At 28.6% G+C, this 15,803-nt stretch overlaps 1 protein-coding gene across 1 annotated transcript; it reads left to right on the forward strand. All coding sequences in view use genetic code 6, as the record gives it.

Moving 5' to 3' along the window:
* Positions 1-3,222: 3,222 nt before the first annotated feature.
* On the forward strand, positions 3,223-14,938 carry TTHERM_00138590 (IPT/TIG domain protein; the record flags this gene model as incomplete). The annotated part of the gene is made up of 4 exons (XM_001019841.2): positions 3,223-3,232; positions 3,298-3,399; positions 3,520-3,717; positions 3,978-14,938. The coding sequence occupies 4 exons, from the start codon at positions 3,223-3,225 to the stop codon at positions 14,936-14,938; spliced, it is 11,271 nt and encodes a 3,756-aa protein (XP_001019841.2).
* Positions 14,939-15,803: the final 865 nt, after the last annotated feature.

Consider the following 15,803-nt stretch of genomic DNA (forward strand, 5'->3'; position numbering starts at 1 on the left):
AGATTTAGCCAAATCAATTAGGTTATATTTATATTATAAATATCACTGAGAATTATGACAGCATGAAATTTAAAAAGGAACACAAATTCAGTAAATTTTATAAATTTTTTAGAAATTTTAAAAATAGATTTTCCTTTTAGTACCTCAATTTTCCACATAAATCTCATTATCCAATACATTTTTAAAACTGTATCCTAATACACTGATTTACCAATATTTTTTAAAACACACTTCTAATATCAAAAAACAAAATTTCCTTGTTCACTAAAAAATCCAATTAGAAATCTACCCCCTAAACATTATATTTAAACACTACTCTATATTATTTATTCTTTTAAATAAGAAAGAGGGTGTTTATTTATACAAAAAATTTAAATTCAAATCATAACACTCAAATATTAATTTAATTTTTAGGCGAGATATGAATTATGGAACAATCTATATTTTTGCTAATTCTTTAAAAAATTTAAAGAATTATATTTAATAAATAATAAAATTTATTATTTTAAATTACTCATTTATTTTTAAAATGAAATTCTATTTAATTCAATAAATATCATTTACCATATTTACAAAATAAAAATATGCATTAAAACGTTTTTAATAATAGATATTTAAAAAAAATATTCATTTAAGAAAATATGTAATGATAAAAAGAAATAAACAAATTTTTAGGAAAAAATATAATTATAAACAATATAAAAATATTTACCACAAATCTATTAGTAAAAGAAAGTACGTGAAATTTGATTTATATTGTATCATAATTAATCAAAATAATTATATGGTATTTCCTAAATGTTAAGCAAATGTATCAATTCCCTATTACTTATTTAATTATAGACTTAATTTTTAAGGTTTTTTTCCCCAAAATCATCATCGTATAATTAATTCTTTTTCAAAAAGCTGAATGATTAATCATTTATTTGGGAAAAAGTTAAATTTTGAAATAAAAGATTAAATATATTTTAAAGATAAAATCTAAATGACTTACACTTAAACTTGTTCATTTAGATAAAATAATAGTTATATAGCATAAATTATATTTAAAAGTTTGATATTTTTAATTTTTATTATAATAGAAATGTAAAACTAAATTTTTCATTTAAGAAGCTTAAAAATATTTCAATAATAAAATTTAATTATTTTATGCTCATCAATCTCTCTCATTATTGTAATAATCTATTTAAATATTATTTTTAATGCATCATTGAGCAGATAAAAAATTGACCACACTTATAAGATTATAATATTCATATTTCCTTTTTCAGTGTTTTCAAAAAGTTAGCAGTATTAAAATATCAATTATTTTATTAATGGTAATTATATCTCTAACTGTGAATTGATAAAATATAATACTTAAATTAATGTGGCTAATAATTGAAAATTTTGATTTGTCTTAAGATTATCATTCAACAAGAACTGTAAATGACTAATATAAATATTTACCTTATTTAAATCTTTCTACACTTTACTTTTGAAATCATAGTTTTTAGAGATTTCAATAAGAACAAGGTTTTATAAAGTTTGAGTTATGTTTTTGATATGAATTAACAACTAAATTAAAAAAAGACAAAGTTAAAATATTTTTTTATTCACTCGACATATTATAATTATAGGAAAATATATTTAAATTTTTATTTACTTTTTTTTGTAAAATATATTTAAATTTAAATAATGTAATAATCAAACAATATAGCATGTATGGTAAAGAAATCTCCATAATTTTTTTATTTTATGTTTCTTAACCAAAAGGAATATTATCTACATCATTTCATAAAACAATTTAGGTGAATTCATGAATAAAACATTAATTTTTTTAGCTTAAATTTCATGTTATTTCTTCATTTATTCTTTAAGAGAAATAAACTGTAACTCTTCCATATGGCTAATTTAGTGATGTTTTAGTATTTTGTAATTTTAATTACTTGGTTTATTCAAAATTCACCTGACTTACTATCTAAAACAATCTCTAATATTTAATTGTCACTTGAGAGGCATCCAGCTAAAAATATTAAATAGATTATTTTATTTACTTTTATTACAGATTACGTGTAATTATTCATAGTGGCTAAAACTCAATTCTTTATGAACTAATCTTAAAATTTAGGTTTATGATTATAATATTAGGTTTAGAGCTGAAGTTTTTACTAAAACCTGAATTATTTTAATATGTGGAAAATATTTAATTGGGGAGAAAATTTATCATTAAAAGTGGTAAATTTAATTTAATTATCTTTTAATCAATATGATTTTACTAATTTACTTGATTTTTTTAATACCATTCAAATATAAGTATTGGTATTTGATACTTGCTCTCTTAAAAATATATTTTCTTCTATATTTCATGTATGTTTGACAAGTAGATTTTTCTAATTTACTAAGAAACAGATTTGCTAATCTGAGTTTGCTATTTTTTTTTTTTTACTATTAGCTCAAGCATAGATTAGATGGAATTTAATCACATAATCAATTTTCTCTAATATTTCATCCTCAATGAATTTCACATTTATTTTAATGTAAGGTTTCCTTTAATATATTATTTAAAGTGGAAAGGGATTATTAAACTCGATGGTATATATTAAGGTATTTTGTCTAACAACTCAAATAATTCAAATATTACCAATCACTCTTTAATTAATTTTATCATAAACCAATTTCAAAATAAGAATATAAAATTACTTTGCTACTAATTTTTATCAATGGAAGGCTTAACAATAATACAGAATATCACATATTTTTTATCTTTATGATAATTAATGAAATATTATTAAAGATAGGTTTTTCTCTTAAATTAATATATGTTAAATTTATGGAAATATTTCTATAAAAATTTAATAATATGAATTTTATTAAAACATATTCATTTCCAGTGAGCTTTACAAATTTTTCTGTGAAATTCGGAAATAAAAGTGAATAGAAATAGACAATTTTTAATTCCTATTTGTCGAATCAATAAAGTGTAAAAAACCTGCCTCTCGAATCATGAATTACATTTGTTATAAAAATCAAAACTAAATAAGTAAAGAGAAGTAAATTAGATAGGAAATCCAATCAACAGAATTGGATATATGATCTAAGCAAATAAATTCATAACTAAATTTTATCAACTGTAATCCATAAACATTAATAATTTAAAATTACCATTGAATTTAATAATTGAAACTTTAGAAAAAACTATAAAAACATTAAGTGAAGATGTTGGATATAAATAAATAATTAATGATAAAAAGTAATTATAAAAACTTTGAATAAAAAAAACACTGAAAATTAAAAATAACACTTATAAATTATAAGTTTTATATTACACTATTCATAACTACTATAAATCCACTGCTTGTATTCTAATGAGAGTTACAAAAGCTTTTGGACTCATCTTGCTCATACTTGCAACTTCATGTAAATTAACTTTGACTAAAATTAAGGAATATGATTGTGTAGCAAGCTGTCTACTTTAATTCTTCTATTTTAAGTTTTTCTTATAATTCTAATATTAAAAATATTATTTTATTTGAAAAGGTATGGCTATTGAAATTGGAGCTAATGTTGACTCTGTGAGAATTCTCTCAGTTTCCACTTAAATTGATGCAGAAAATTTTTAAAGACTAGGCTCAATTAATGGTGGTACTAGACTTTACATAAAAATTGTTGGCCATGATTCACATAACGCAGCTAATAATTCCATCTTCGTTGGACCATATCCTTGTGTTGTACCAGGTAGAATTTTAAAATATTTTTTTATTAAATAAAATTTATTATATCAATTTATCTAAACTTAATTTAATTTGAAATATTTTTTTTTCAATTATTTCAATTATATTACAATTAAATATTCTAAGAAAAATAATTAATTAGTTCTTTGATTTGTTCTTAATTTTTCAATTTAAAAAATTAAACCTATTTATTATTTTTAAAGTTTTTTTGTATTAATACTTTTTTTTTAACTAATTTAAATTTTATAAAAAAATAACTTATAGAAATGGGTGTCAACGAAGTTTTTATCACTTGTATTACAACTCCTGCCTATGATAGTACTAAACAATTGAGTCTTCCTGTTGTAGTTAAGGTATTGAATAGAAGTGATTCACAATGTGCATAAAGCGATGCTTCTCTATGTACTTTTTCTTATTCAGGATCTAAGACACCTATTGTTGATTTAATCATACCTCGTTCTATTCTCCCTAAAGTTGATGTTAATTGGTGGGGTAATTTTAAAATTGCAAACACAAATTAAATAGATAAAATGCTTATTGGAAGCTTACTTTGTGATAGATTTAATTTGGGTCTCAATGAAGATGAACCTTATAGTGGAGATTCATACAGCTCATTGACATGCTAAATAGATTACTCTCACCCAGCTGGATTCTATGGAACTACATTTATTTCAAAGCCTGGAAAAGCCTTCAATAGAAGTAGATTAACAACAGTGCGTTCTACTAAAATTCCAACTAATCCTAATCCTTATGACGTATAAATTGTTTCTTAATAAAATGGTAAGAGAGATCCTTAATCAATTACTTCTTAAGGTGGTATTATAACTATAAATGCCTCCGGTCTCCCATTAGAAGGATCTAACGTCTCTGTAACTTGGAACAATTCTGTATGCTAAATTTAAAGCATTTAAAATTCTTAATTGACTTGTAAGTTACCTCCAGGTCTCTCAAACCCCACTGTTGATAATACACTCCGCTATGAATCTGGTTCTGGTGTCCGTCTCTAAATTTATAACACTGATAGTTGGGATATTAATGTTTTAATTAATCAACTGAAAACTAATCCTTCCTCGCTTAACTTAGCTCAAGATTTAATAATTCCTACTACAGAATATAATTAACAATCAGACTAAGATGATCAAAGTAGATAATTCTTTGTTTTTACTGGCTACTTTAACCCCCCTAGAGATGGAAATTACTAATTCTAATAATCATCATCATACACATCTTACTTCTATCTTTAATTAAGCGGTGACAGCACTGATGAAAAAACAATGACTTTAGTAACCTAAATAAAGTAATATACATCAATTAGATCACCTTACTCTGGAAGATACGATTCCTAACAATCTACTTCAGACAATCTTACTATCCCTTTAAAATAAGGATAAGCCTACTATTTCAAAATATATGCATTATCTAGTAATCCTAAAAGTTTCCATCATAGCACTGGAGTAAGAATACCTACACCTAAAGGAGATAATAATTCTTATATCAACTCAGTCAGTTAAGTTTCAAGAATAAGGATTGATTACTAATATACTAAAGAAGTTGTTACCATCACTTTCAAAGATAGAAGTATCGCTAAAAAGACTTATTTCAGCATAAACTTTATCGATCCTTTCGGTGCTCAATTGAAAAGTAAGGCCAAGTCATGGGTTGTTACTAATGAATAGTATGGAAGAGATACTACTTGTAATTAGATATAATGGCATTTTTCAAATTATAACGCAGTCAGAACTACATGCGTCTAAAAGGACATACTTGATGGCAGCAAAAACAAGATTGGTTCTATTTGGGAACTTACTTTTATAGAACACCGTAATTAAGTCTAACCTACTTTCAAATTTGATCCTTCAACTACAGATTCTCCTGTATTTACTGTTATTACCTCACCTGGAGGTAGCTTATCAGGTACTTTCAGAATTAAGGTGAATGGTAATTATCTTTAAGTAAACAAAAGCCCTGATATTCCTTTTGACATACAAGATTGGGACTTAAACTATGCTTTCTAATAAGCTCTCAATACTACAAATATTGATTCCTCTCGTACAGGTAATTTTGCTGATGGCGCTTAGTGGGTATTAGATTTTTATGGAATCTAAACTCCAATATTGATTGAACCCATCCAAGCTGAATCTAAGTTTGGTGGTGAAATTGGAAAGGCAACTCTTTATGTAGATACTCTTAGATAAGCATCTAACTCTATTTTATATTATCCTGCAATTGAAAATGAATTGCTAACATAACGTTCCACTTAGCCTTATGCTGCTCTTAAGATTAATGATGTCTTAACTCTTGCTTCTTTGACTAACTAGCAACTTATTGTTAATGTTTTGGCTGATGACAAAGCTATTAGCTTTACAGGTTTTACTGATGATTAGACTTCAACCCTTCAAATAACTGGAATTTCTGCACCTTTCACTCCTTAAATATCAAATTTTGTAGTAACATACAATGGAGTTTAATGTGCCATCACTAATAAATCTACTGATGTTTGGGCAAATTAGTTGACATGCAAATATCCTTATAAAGTAGCTGGTTCTTACAAACCAGAAGTTTTCTATCAATCAAATGGTTTTGCTCTCTCTACTTCAGTTAGTCCTCAATAAACTACTCCAATTATAGAATCATTAAGTTCAGACACCGTTTATAGTTTTGGTGGAGCTGATGTAACTATTGCAGGTAATTTCTTCCCTACTTCCCTAACTTCTGATTTATTGGTTACAGTTGATTCAAAACCTGCTACAATATTATCAGTTAACAATAAATAAATTGTTATTCGTACTCCAGGCAAACTTACTCCTGGCACAGTTAATGTTGTTGTAACTTATTAAAAAATATAATCAACTCCAAAAACTATAAAAGTAGATGACTCAAATGCAATAACAATAACTAATATTGACAAGACTGTTGTTTCTCCTGTAGATAAGACTTTAATTACTGTAACTGGTACTAATTTTGGTACTGACAAGACTAAATTAGTAGCTTTCTTAGATTAATTTGATGATTCAGGAGTATTATTAGTTTATGCAAAATATCAAGTAAATATTGTAAGTGTAGAAAACACTAAAGTGTAAATCCTTCTTGGAGGTGGTATACCCGGTAACTACTAACTTAGAGTTGTATAAGTAGGCATTGGTAGCAATAATCCTACTGGAGCTAATAATAAATTAGAATATAACATTATCATAAGCTCTTTCAGTATCAATAAAGTATCTGCTTTTGGAGGTGCTCAATTAGTAATAAAAGGTACTAATTTCTCAACAAATAAACCAGATAATTAAGTACTAATTAACTATGGAGCTGGAAATGACTCAGAGTTTTGTCTCATTACAGATGCTACTCCAAATCAAATAACATGCACTCTTCCAAATATGTTCCCTCATTTCCCTAATGGAAGCACTTCATCTACTTTCTAAGTTTAAGTTTGGGGTAAGTTACTGGCATAGGCTAAAGTAGATAAAAACACACCATTTAAACCGGAATTACTTTTTGATACTTCTTTAGGTATAGCTGTAACAAGTATAGACAACAATAATCAAGGTTATAATTCTTAATATACTATCTCAGGTACAAATATCCCTACTATGCCAAATGCCTTTTAGATAGTATTTATAGGATATGAAAGTACCTCAGTAACAATAAATTCTGTTACATCAACCGCAGTTACTTATACAACTCCTAACTTGCCTTTTGGTACTTACAGTGTTGTCCTTCGTCAATCTACAGGTGATAGTTCACCTTTTACTGTTAATATTTATGAAAAAACTTACAGTTTGAGCCCTGCCTCACTATATACTGTTTCTAGTGCAGGTGCTGAAATCTCGCTTACAATGTCAGGTAACCTTCCTGATTAAGACCCAGCTTTTAAATTTAATGGAATAAAAGCTGAAGTTATTTCTAACAATATCCCTGCTGGCTAAGTTACTATTAGGCTTCCTCCAACTAAAGTTGGTAGTGGATATAACTTATTTTCAGTTAGAAGCCCCCTTATCCCTCTTTAAAAAGATGGTTCCCTTCCTTGGATTTAACATGAAAATACTTTCTAAGTTGTTTCTGCATAATGGGCAGTAACAAGTATTACTGTTTCAGGAACTGATATCACAATTTAAGGTACTGGAATATCTTCTTTGCAAAAAGCTTATTTATCATATCCTTAAAATACTAAAAGCTAAATTCTTTCAACTAACATTAGCTCTAAGACGTCAACAAGCGCTACAATTTCATTTAGTATTGCCCCTGCAGGTACATATAATCTCTACTTATTAGATGCATCTAATAATTATCCAACTATCTCAAATAATCAAGTTGTAATCAAATTGCCAAATCTAACTTCCACTTAAGTTACCTCTTCTTATGCAGGTGGTTAATCTTTAACTATTTAAGGATCTGGATTTAATACTAATGATTTGGCATAAAACATTGTGACAATTTGTGGAAATTAAGCAAATGTTGTTAGCGCTACTTCCACAACACTCATAGTCACCACACCTGCTGCTTTCACTACTTCTTCAAGACAAGATTATAAATTTGTAGCTGATAATAATACACCATTAAATGGTTTCACTACTTTTGGTGATGATCCTGTAGGCAATGCTTAATACCTAAATGATGGAGACCTCCTCTTTTATTATTCAAGTTCAAATTCTGCTTCTTGCTTTGCTGGATTTGATTTTGGTAGTACATAAGTAGTATTAACTAAATTCTAATTATATCCTAAATCTCAAGGTGTTATAGATGCATCTGCATTCTTTGGTGTTATATTTTAAGGAAGTACAGATGGCTCTAACTGGAAAGATCTACTTACTATTGGAACAGATTTCCATCTTGGTAAAAATATGTACTTAGTTGATAATTTAATTTCAACTACTACAGATAGCACATTACAAAACAATTTGAAAGCAGCCTATAATAAATTTAGAATTTATGATGCATCAGGTTTATCTAAATGTTAACTAGTTGAAATTGAGCTTTTCGGTTGGAAGCAAGCTGCTATTACTGAAGTGGGAAATACTTTAACTTGTCCTGTATCTATTTCTGTTAATAATTCCCCTTCAGTTTCTGCTAGCTCTAATGTTGTATATGACAAAGATAAAACATTTTTAATTAATTCTGTAACACCAAATTATGGCGATGTAAGTGGAGGAAAATAGATCACTATTAATTTAGATAGAAGTCCTTCTCCATCTGCAACTATTAAAGTCTTAATTGATGGTATCGAATGTGGAACTGTTAGTTTATCATCTAGTACTATTACTTGTACTACAGGAAAAAAAACTAATACTGCTGAAAGCTCTTTAGTTGTAACCATTGATTCCTACTCTGCTGTTAATAATGGAATTTATTATTACTATGGTAATCTTTGGTCTAATCCAGTTACTTGGGGTAATGATTTTGCTCCTATTGATGGCGATTTAGTATATGTTACAAAAGGTAGAAATCTTATTGTTGATGTTCCATATGTAGGTGTTCTCAATACTGTTGTAGTTGATAATGCATCTCTTATCTTTGCAAATGACAAAAACATTCATTTTGAAGCTCATAATATATTAGTATAATAAGGTAGAGTCATTATTGGTACTTAAGCTTCTCCTGTAACTGGTAATATTAGAATTACTATGCATGGTACTTAAGATGAAAAATAATTCCCTACTGTTGGTAATAAAGGTCTCTCTTTATATAATGGTAGCTTGGATATTTAAGGTGCCTTGCGCCCAGTCACCTGGACTGAACTTTCATAGACTGCTAAAATAGGAGACACTAGCATTTAAGTTTTCATTAAAGATCCTGGCTTTGATTGGAAAATTGGAGAAGAAATTGTTATAGCATCAACTGATTTTGCTCATAGCCATGCTGAACGTCGTGTTATAACAAATGTTTAAAAGAGTGGTGATGGAAAATATGTTACCATCTCATTCTTAGATCCTCTTCTTTCATAGCACATCAGCATTACTGGAGAGTCCTATCAAGGAGGTAGAAAATTAGTAAATATGAGAGCTGAAGTTGGTCTTCTTACTCGTAATGTTGTTTATGAAGGTGATGATTCATCTATTTAGACATAGTATGGTGCTCACTTAATGCTTCATGGTTCTAAGGCAAGTGCCCGTATTAGACACACTGAATTCAGACATACAGGTTAGCCAGCTATTATTGGTAGATATCCAATTCACTTCCACATGGTTGGTGATGTTTCAGGTTCTATTGTCGAAGGTAATGCAGTTCACGACTCATTTGCAAGAGTTCTTACAATTCATGCCACACACTATCTTCATGTTAAGAATAATGTCGGATACAATTGTGCTGGACATAATATTTTCTTAGAAGATGGTATTGAAACTAATAATGTAATTGAAGAAAATCTTATTATTGGTACAAGATAAGTATGGTCAATGCTCTAATCAGATATCACTGCTGCTTCTTATTGGATTACCAATCCTCTCAATACAGTTGTTAATAACAGAGCTGCAGGAGGTGATTTCTATGGTTTCTGGTATGAAATTAAAGAACACCCTGATGGCCCATCTGCTAGAAATGATATTTGCCCTCAAGGTATGGCTCTTGGTAAGTTCGATGGTAATGTTGCTCACTCCTATGATCGTTTTGGTTTGAGAATATTTGTTTTGACTAATCTTAAAAATCCATGCTCTCCATATAGAGATGATTCAAAACCTAATCCATTCGTTGATAACCCTTCATTCACTATCACATGGAAAAATTTTGTTTCATACAGAAATCATGAAGACGGTGTCTTAGCTGAAGAAGTAGGAAATATGATCTTTGATAATTTCTCTTTACTGGATAATAAATAATCTGGCTTCAATGTTTATCTTACTAATAGAACAGATGAGGAAGTAATTTTAAGAAACTCCTTAATTGTAGGAAAATCACTTGGTAATCCTGCTGATGATTCTGACCTTGAAAATACTCGTGGTTTAATTACTCCTCGTACAGATGGCTTTAGAGTTGAAAGTACACACTTTGCTAACTTTGATAAAAAAATGACTGTTTTCTAATCTTGTTCATTCTGCTGGAACTTCAAGAAATGGGTATAAGGTGGTAAACTTACCAAATTTATTGATATATCTTATGCTAATATTAACTCTAATAAAATCTTTTGGGAAAATTGGCGCAGAGAAATCTATTAAGATCTTGATGGCAGTTTATCAGGAAGAGGAAAACCTTCATGGATTACACCTTCAGGTCCCCATCTCAAATCTTAAATTGCATGTGCTACTACAAGTGATGAGAATAACTAATGGGATGATGGTGTTATTTGTACCTAATAAGTAGTAAGAATAGAATTTTCAAACCCTGAAAAATTAGATGATCTTTTAACTAAATCTCTTTATGTTAAACCATGCGACTCAAACGGAAATCCTTTGGGTGGAAATACAGATGCTGATTACTATATATCTAAGACTGTAAATATTAAAAATCATGCTAATGATCTGTCACATGGTTTTGTTGGTACTTTCCTTACAGGTCAAATCTTTTCAGTTTAATGGGAATTATCATAGATAGATTTTACTCATTTCTCTGTTTAACTTTCTCCATACCACACAGGCACAGGAGCATCTGATACAGTTTTATTAAGATTCCCTTACTCAGATTTTAGAGAAACGTGGGAAATATTCTCAATGGTTGCTAATAAGAATGGTTCTCCTTACAAAAATATTACAAATGATTAAAATACTGCTAAATTAGATACTCTTAAGAAATTAAACTGTTAGCATGGAGATTGGTACAACGATGTTACTGGTAAAGCTATGTACCTCTGTTTAAATGGTAATGGTAGAACTAAAGCTACTACAAATTAATACTTAGAACGTACAGATGTTAATGCACTTAAGTGTAAGGTTGGATGTCCTTTACCTCCTGGATAATGCATAAAAGATGGTTAACCTAGAAAAATTAGTGATGTTAAATCTTGGTAAGGCATAAAGGTGGATGGTATTAATGGTGATATTGTTAATGCAGTAGGAGCAACAACTTTAGTTATTCCTTGCCCTTGGGAAATTTTAGTTGATTAAGATTTGACTCAATTCAGCTAAATTATTGTTTAAGGTAATTTGCGTATTGATTATACTTAAAATATTAATATATCTGCTGATGCAATATGGTTAAAGGGTGGTCTTTTTATTGCAGAAGGTGCCACTGCTGGAAGTCCTTACACTAAAAAATTGACAATAAAACTTACAGGGAATAGAGATTAATAGACTCAATTCATTGTTGATAACACAATCGAAGTTGGTAATAAGGTCATTCTTAATACTGGTAACTTTACTTTGCTTGGTAATCCTCCCGCTTCTACAGTAGCTCGTTTAACTAATCCTCTTAACCCAGGTTCTACCACAATTAATGTTTCAGATACTACTGGTTGGTAAGTTGGTGATAAAATTGCTATAGCTCCTACTTAATTGGATGGTACTTAGAATGAAGAGTTTACTATTACTGCTGTTTCTGGTAACACAGTAACTTTGAGTGCTCCTTCAAAGTACTATCACTATGGTGCAAGTGGTGTAACTCTTTCTGAAACATGGGGCTCTTATACTTAATAATTAGATCTCCGTGCTCAAGTTGTTTACTTATCTCGTAACATTAGAATTATAGGTTCTACTCCTACTTAAGGAATAGCATGGGGATGTCGAGTTCTCAATTTTTATTGGTAGATTGTTGCAGACAAAAATGGTAACGCACTTCCAGATGATTAATAACTTCATATGAGAGGTATCTTAAATTGGAATGGTGTAGAAATGGATAACTGTGGTCAAGCTGATTCAGTTCGAGGTGGTCTTGATTTCTAAAAATTAGGTTCTGATGATAAAAATTAAATTGTGAGCAAAGTAAATAATTCTGCTATTCACAATTGTCCTGGCTATTGTGTTAATATTGAAGAATCTTCATATGTTCAAATTATAAATACAAGTTTATATAATGGCCGTCCCATTTTAATGAGAATTAAGAATGTTAATAATATAGCTGTTTCTAATAATAGTTTTGTTGCTGCACGTAAACGTGACTATCCTTATGATGTTATAGGAATGTTATATGATATGAATACTGCGATCTACTTCTTATCTCCATAAGATCCAATAGTTGATAATATTTTAATTAACAATAACCAGATTTAAGGTTCTGAAGGTCCTTGTGCTGTTTTACCTCATACTAGCTGTGATAATGCTGGTAAAATTACAACAAGGGTAGGTGTCTATGGAAACTAAGTATAAACATGTTTAGTGGGTGCCATGTTCAAAAGAAATAATTTAGGTTGCTAATGGGCTGGTAAAATAGCAGTTGCTCGTTCAACAAAAGGTGTATTGGTTAATCCAGAAAATCCTGGAATTGTCATTGAACATGTTCTTGGTGTTGAATCGGATCGTTCTGTAATTTTACGTTTTGCTAATGAAGGTTAACATAATGTAGGCCAATTTAAAAACTCAGCATTATATGGTGTGGCTATTACTAATGATCCAACTGCATATGATAGTAAAGAAAAAGCTTAAGTATGCTCAAATGGCACTGGTGCTCAAAATTTGGTTGTTACTAAGGGTGGTGAAGATTTCCCTCTCAAGATTATGCCTCTTGCGTTTGATGTTATTTGTAATTCAGAAGTTTTTGATGCCTCCTTGTACCAAACAAATGTTAAATATGTCAACTTTAAGAAGACATATACTGATGCTAACTTATCAAATTGTAGTAATAACTTTATGATGGCTACTCATCCAGGTGCCTCCGATGCTACTGCTGGTACTTATAATACTAATGTCTCTTGCGTTAATTGTGATACAGAAGCTTACTTTAATTTCTTGTCTCCTAATCCTGCTTGGAATGGTTGGTTTGGTGGTTGTGGTCTTTTCTTGTGTACTGGACCTGAAAATGTTCTTAATGTTGATTTTACTGGAAGCTTATTCAAGGGTATTCCTTCTACAGCTATTTCCCATAATGATGGAATAACAACAAATAAGTGTCAACTCTAGAAAAATTGGAATAATGCTTATTCTTGCTCAGGTACAGAATATGTCTAATTAGAATGGGAATCATAAGCTCCAGATCACAATAAAAGATCTACTGCTCCTGTTTATGTAACTTCTCTTGATGGCACTTACAAGAATAAGATTAATTTGTTTAGAGAATGGACATGGGATGGTAACGAGCCTATGAATTTGAGAGATAATAGATATCTTGCAACAGCTCTTGTTGGTACTATATATAAGGTTGAGTATAACGGACTTAATCCTTATAATATCTTCCACAGAATTTAATAAAGAACAAATGACAATATAGGTGAAGCTGATAAATGGGTAATTTTTACATACACATACCAAGTTCCTATGAACATCGAAGTTTCTATAGATGGTGGAAAGGTAGTTGATCCTTACTTAGTATCTGACAATGTTGACCTCTCCAAAAAGGCTGATATATGTGGTGCTAATATTTATGACTGGTAAACTCATACTGTATAATTTGTAATCAATGGTAGAGCTGATTGTCTTGTACGTGTCTAAGTATTAGATACTGTTCGTATTCGTGTTAAGGTAGTCTTAAAAGTTGAAGAATTCTTCTCTGAAACTAATAAGGCTAGCTTTATTTCTAAGGTTGCGGCCTTTTTAGGAATAGCTGATTACTCGCGAATCAAAGTTGTTGGTGCTAATACTTAACAAAATAGATTCCTTTAAGGTTCTAACCCAGCTAATACACAATCCTCATTTGAAATAATACTTGATATTACAAATAAACCTACTGATTCAGTTTCTAAGGATGCTGCAACTGTCTTTAAGGACCTTAATGATAGGGCTAATAAGCTTAAGGCAGCTTTGGATTCTAATTCAGTTCCTGGACTTAATCCAAACACCTATTATGTAACAGCTTCAGAAGTTATGGTATCCACAGATTCAAATGGAGGTATTTATGGAAAAAATAGTAACCCAGACTAAGCAATTGTCTAATAATCTTCTTCTTCTAGTTCAAATAACACTCTTGCTATTATTCTTGGAGTTATTATTGGTCTAGTTGTTGTAGCTATAACAGTTGTTGGCTTCTTTGCTTATAAGAGATACCAAAAAAGAAAGGCTTTATCAGTACAAAGCGCTGAAATTGATCACTCTGTAGATCAAGCTGCTCCACAAAGAGAGACTGCAAAGGTTCATCCTGCAGCTTTGGACCCTTCTCATGATTAATTACAAGACAAGGTTAATAATTCAGCAGCTCCTTTCTAATCATGATTATAAATATATAATTTTACATTATATTAAAATTTTATAAATATATAATACATTTTTTTTATTTCAGTAAAACATAAATATCTTGATTAATTTTATATTATCAATTGATATTTTATAAACTTTAAAATTAATTAAATATGTTTAAAATTGATAAAAATAAGTAAATATTAGTTGCATTTCTATTTTCTATTATGAAAATATTCAATAAAATCCTTTATGAAATAATTATATAAATAATTTAACAATAAATTTAAACTTGTAAAATTTAATATTCATATATCTTAATACTGATAAATTTTTAATATATTTGAAATTATAAAAATTAATTTGTTCATTTAAAAAAATAAATTATTATTAAATATAATTATTTTCATTTAGTTTATTCATTTCTCCGTCATTTCTAATATTCATTAAAAAATAAATTTAATTGAACATTAAATTTTAATAATTTATATTAGATTTTTTTTTGAGATTAATTTATTGATTAATTTTAAATTTTATTGAGTTTGATAAACTTAATTATAAAATTTAAAACCATCAAATATTCTTATTTTTATTAAATTTTATTTTTAAAAAATGATAAAATTAAGTAGATGTTGGCCTAATTTCTATTTTATTAAATTAAATCTTTACTACTAGATAAAATAAACACAAAAACAAAAATTTAAAATCTTTTTTTATATTTTATATGAATGCAAATAAACATTTTATTTGATTTTTTATGGGTAATTATTCTAAATCAAAATAATATTAAAAAATTATATCAAAAATTTTTGTTTGTTATTCATTGTTTAGCTAATCAAAAATTATTTTGAGAAGCTATATTGATTGTATTTTACCATAATATTGATATAATCTGATTTAA

The sequence above is a fragment of the Tetrahymena thermophila genome (genome assembly GCF_000189635.1).
Source record: "Tetrahymena thermophila SB210 genomic scaffold scf_8254582, whole genome shotgun sequence".
Classification (NCBI taxonomy): Eukaryota; Ciliophora; class Oligohymenophorea; order Hymenostomatida; family Tetrahymenidae; genus Tetrahymena; species Tetrahymena thermophila.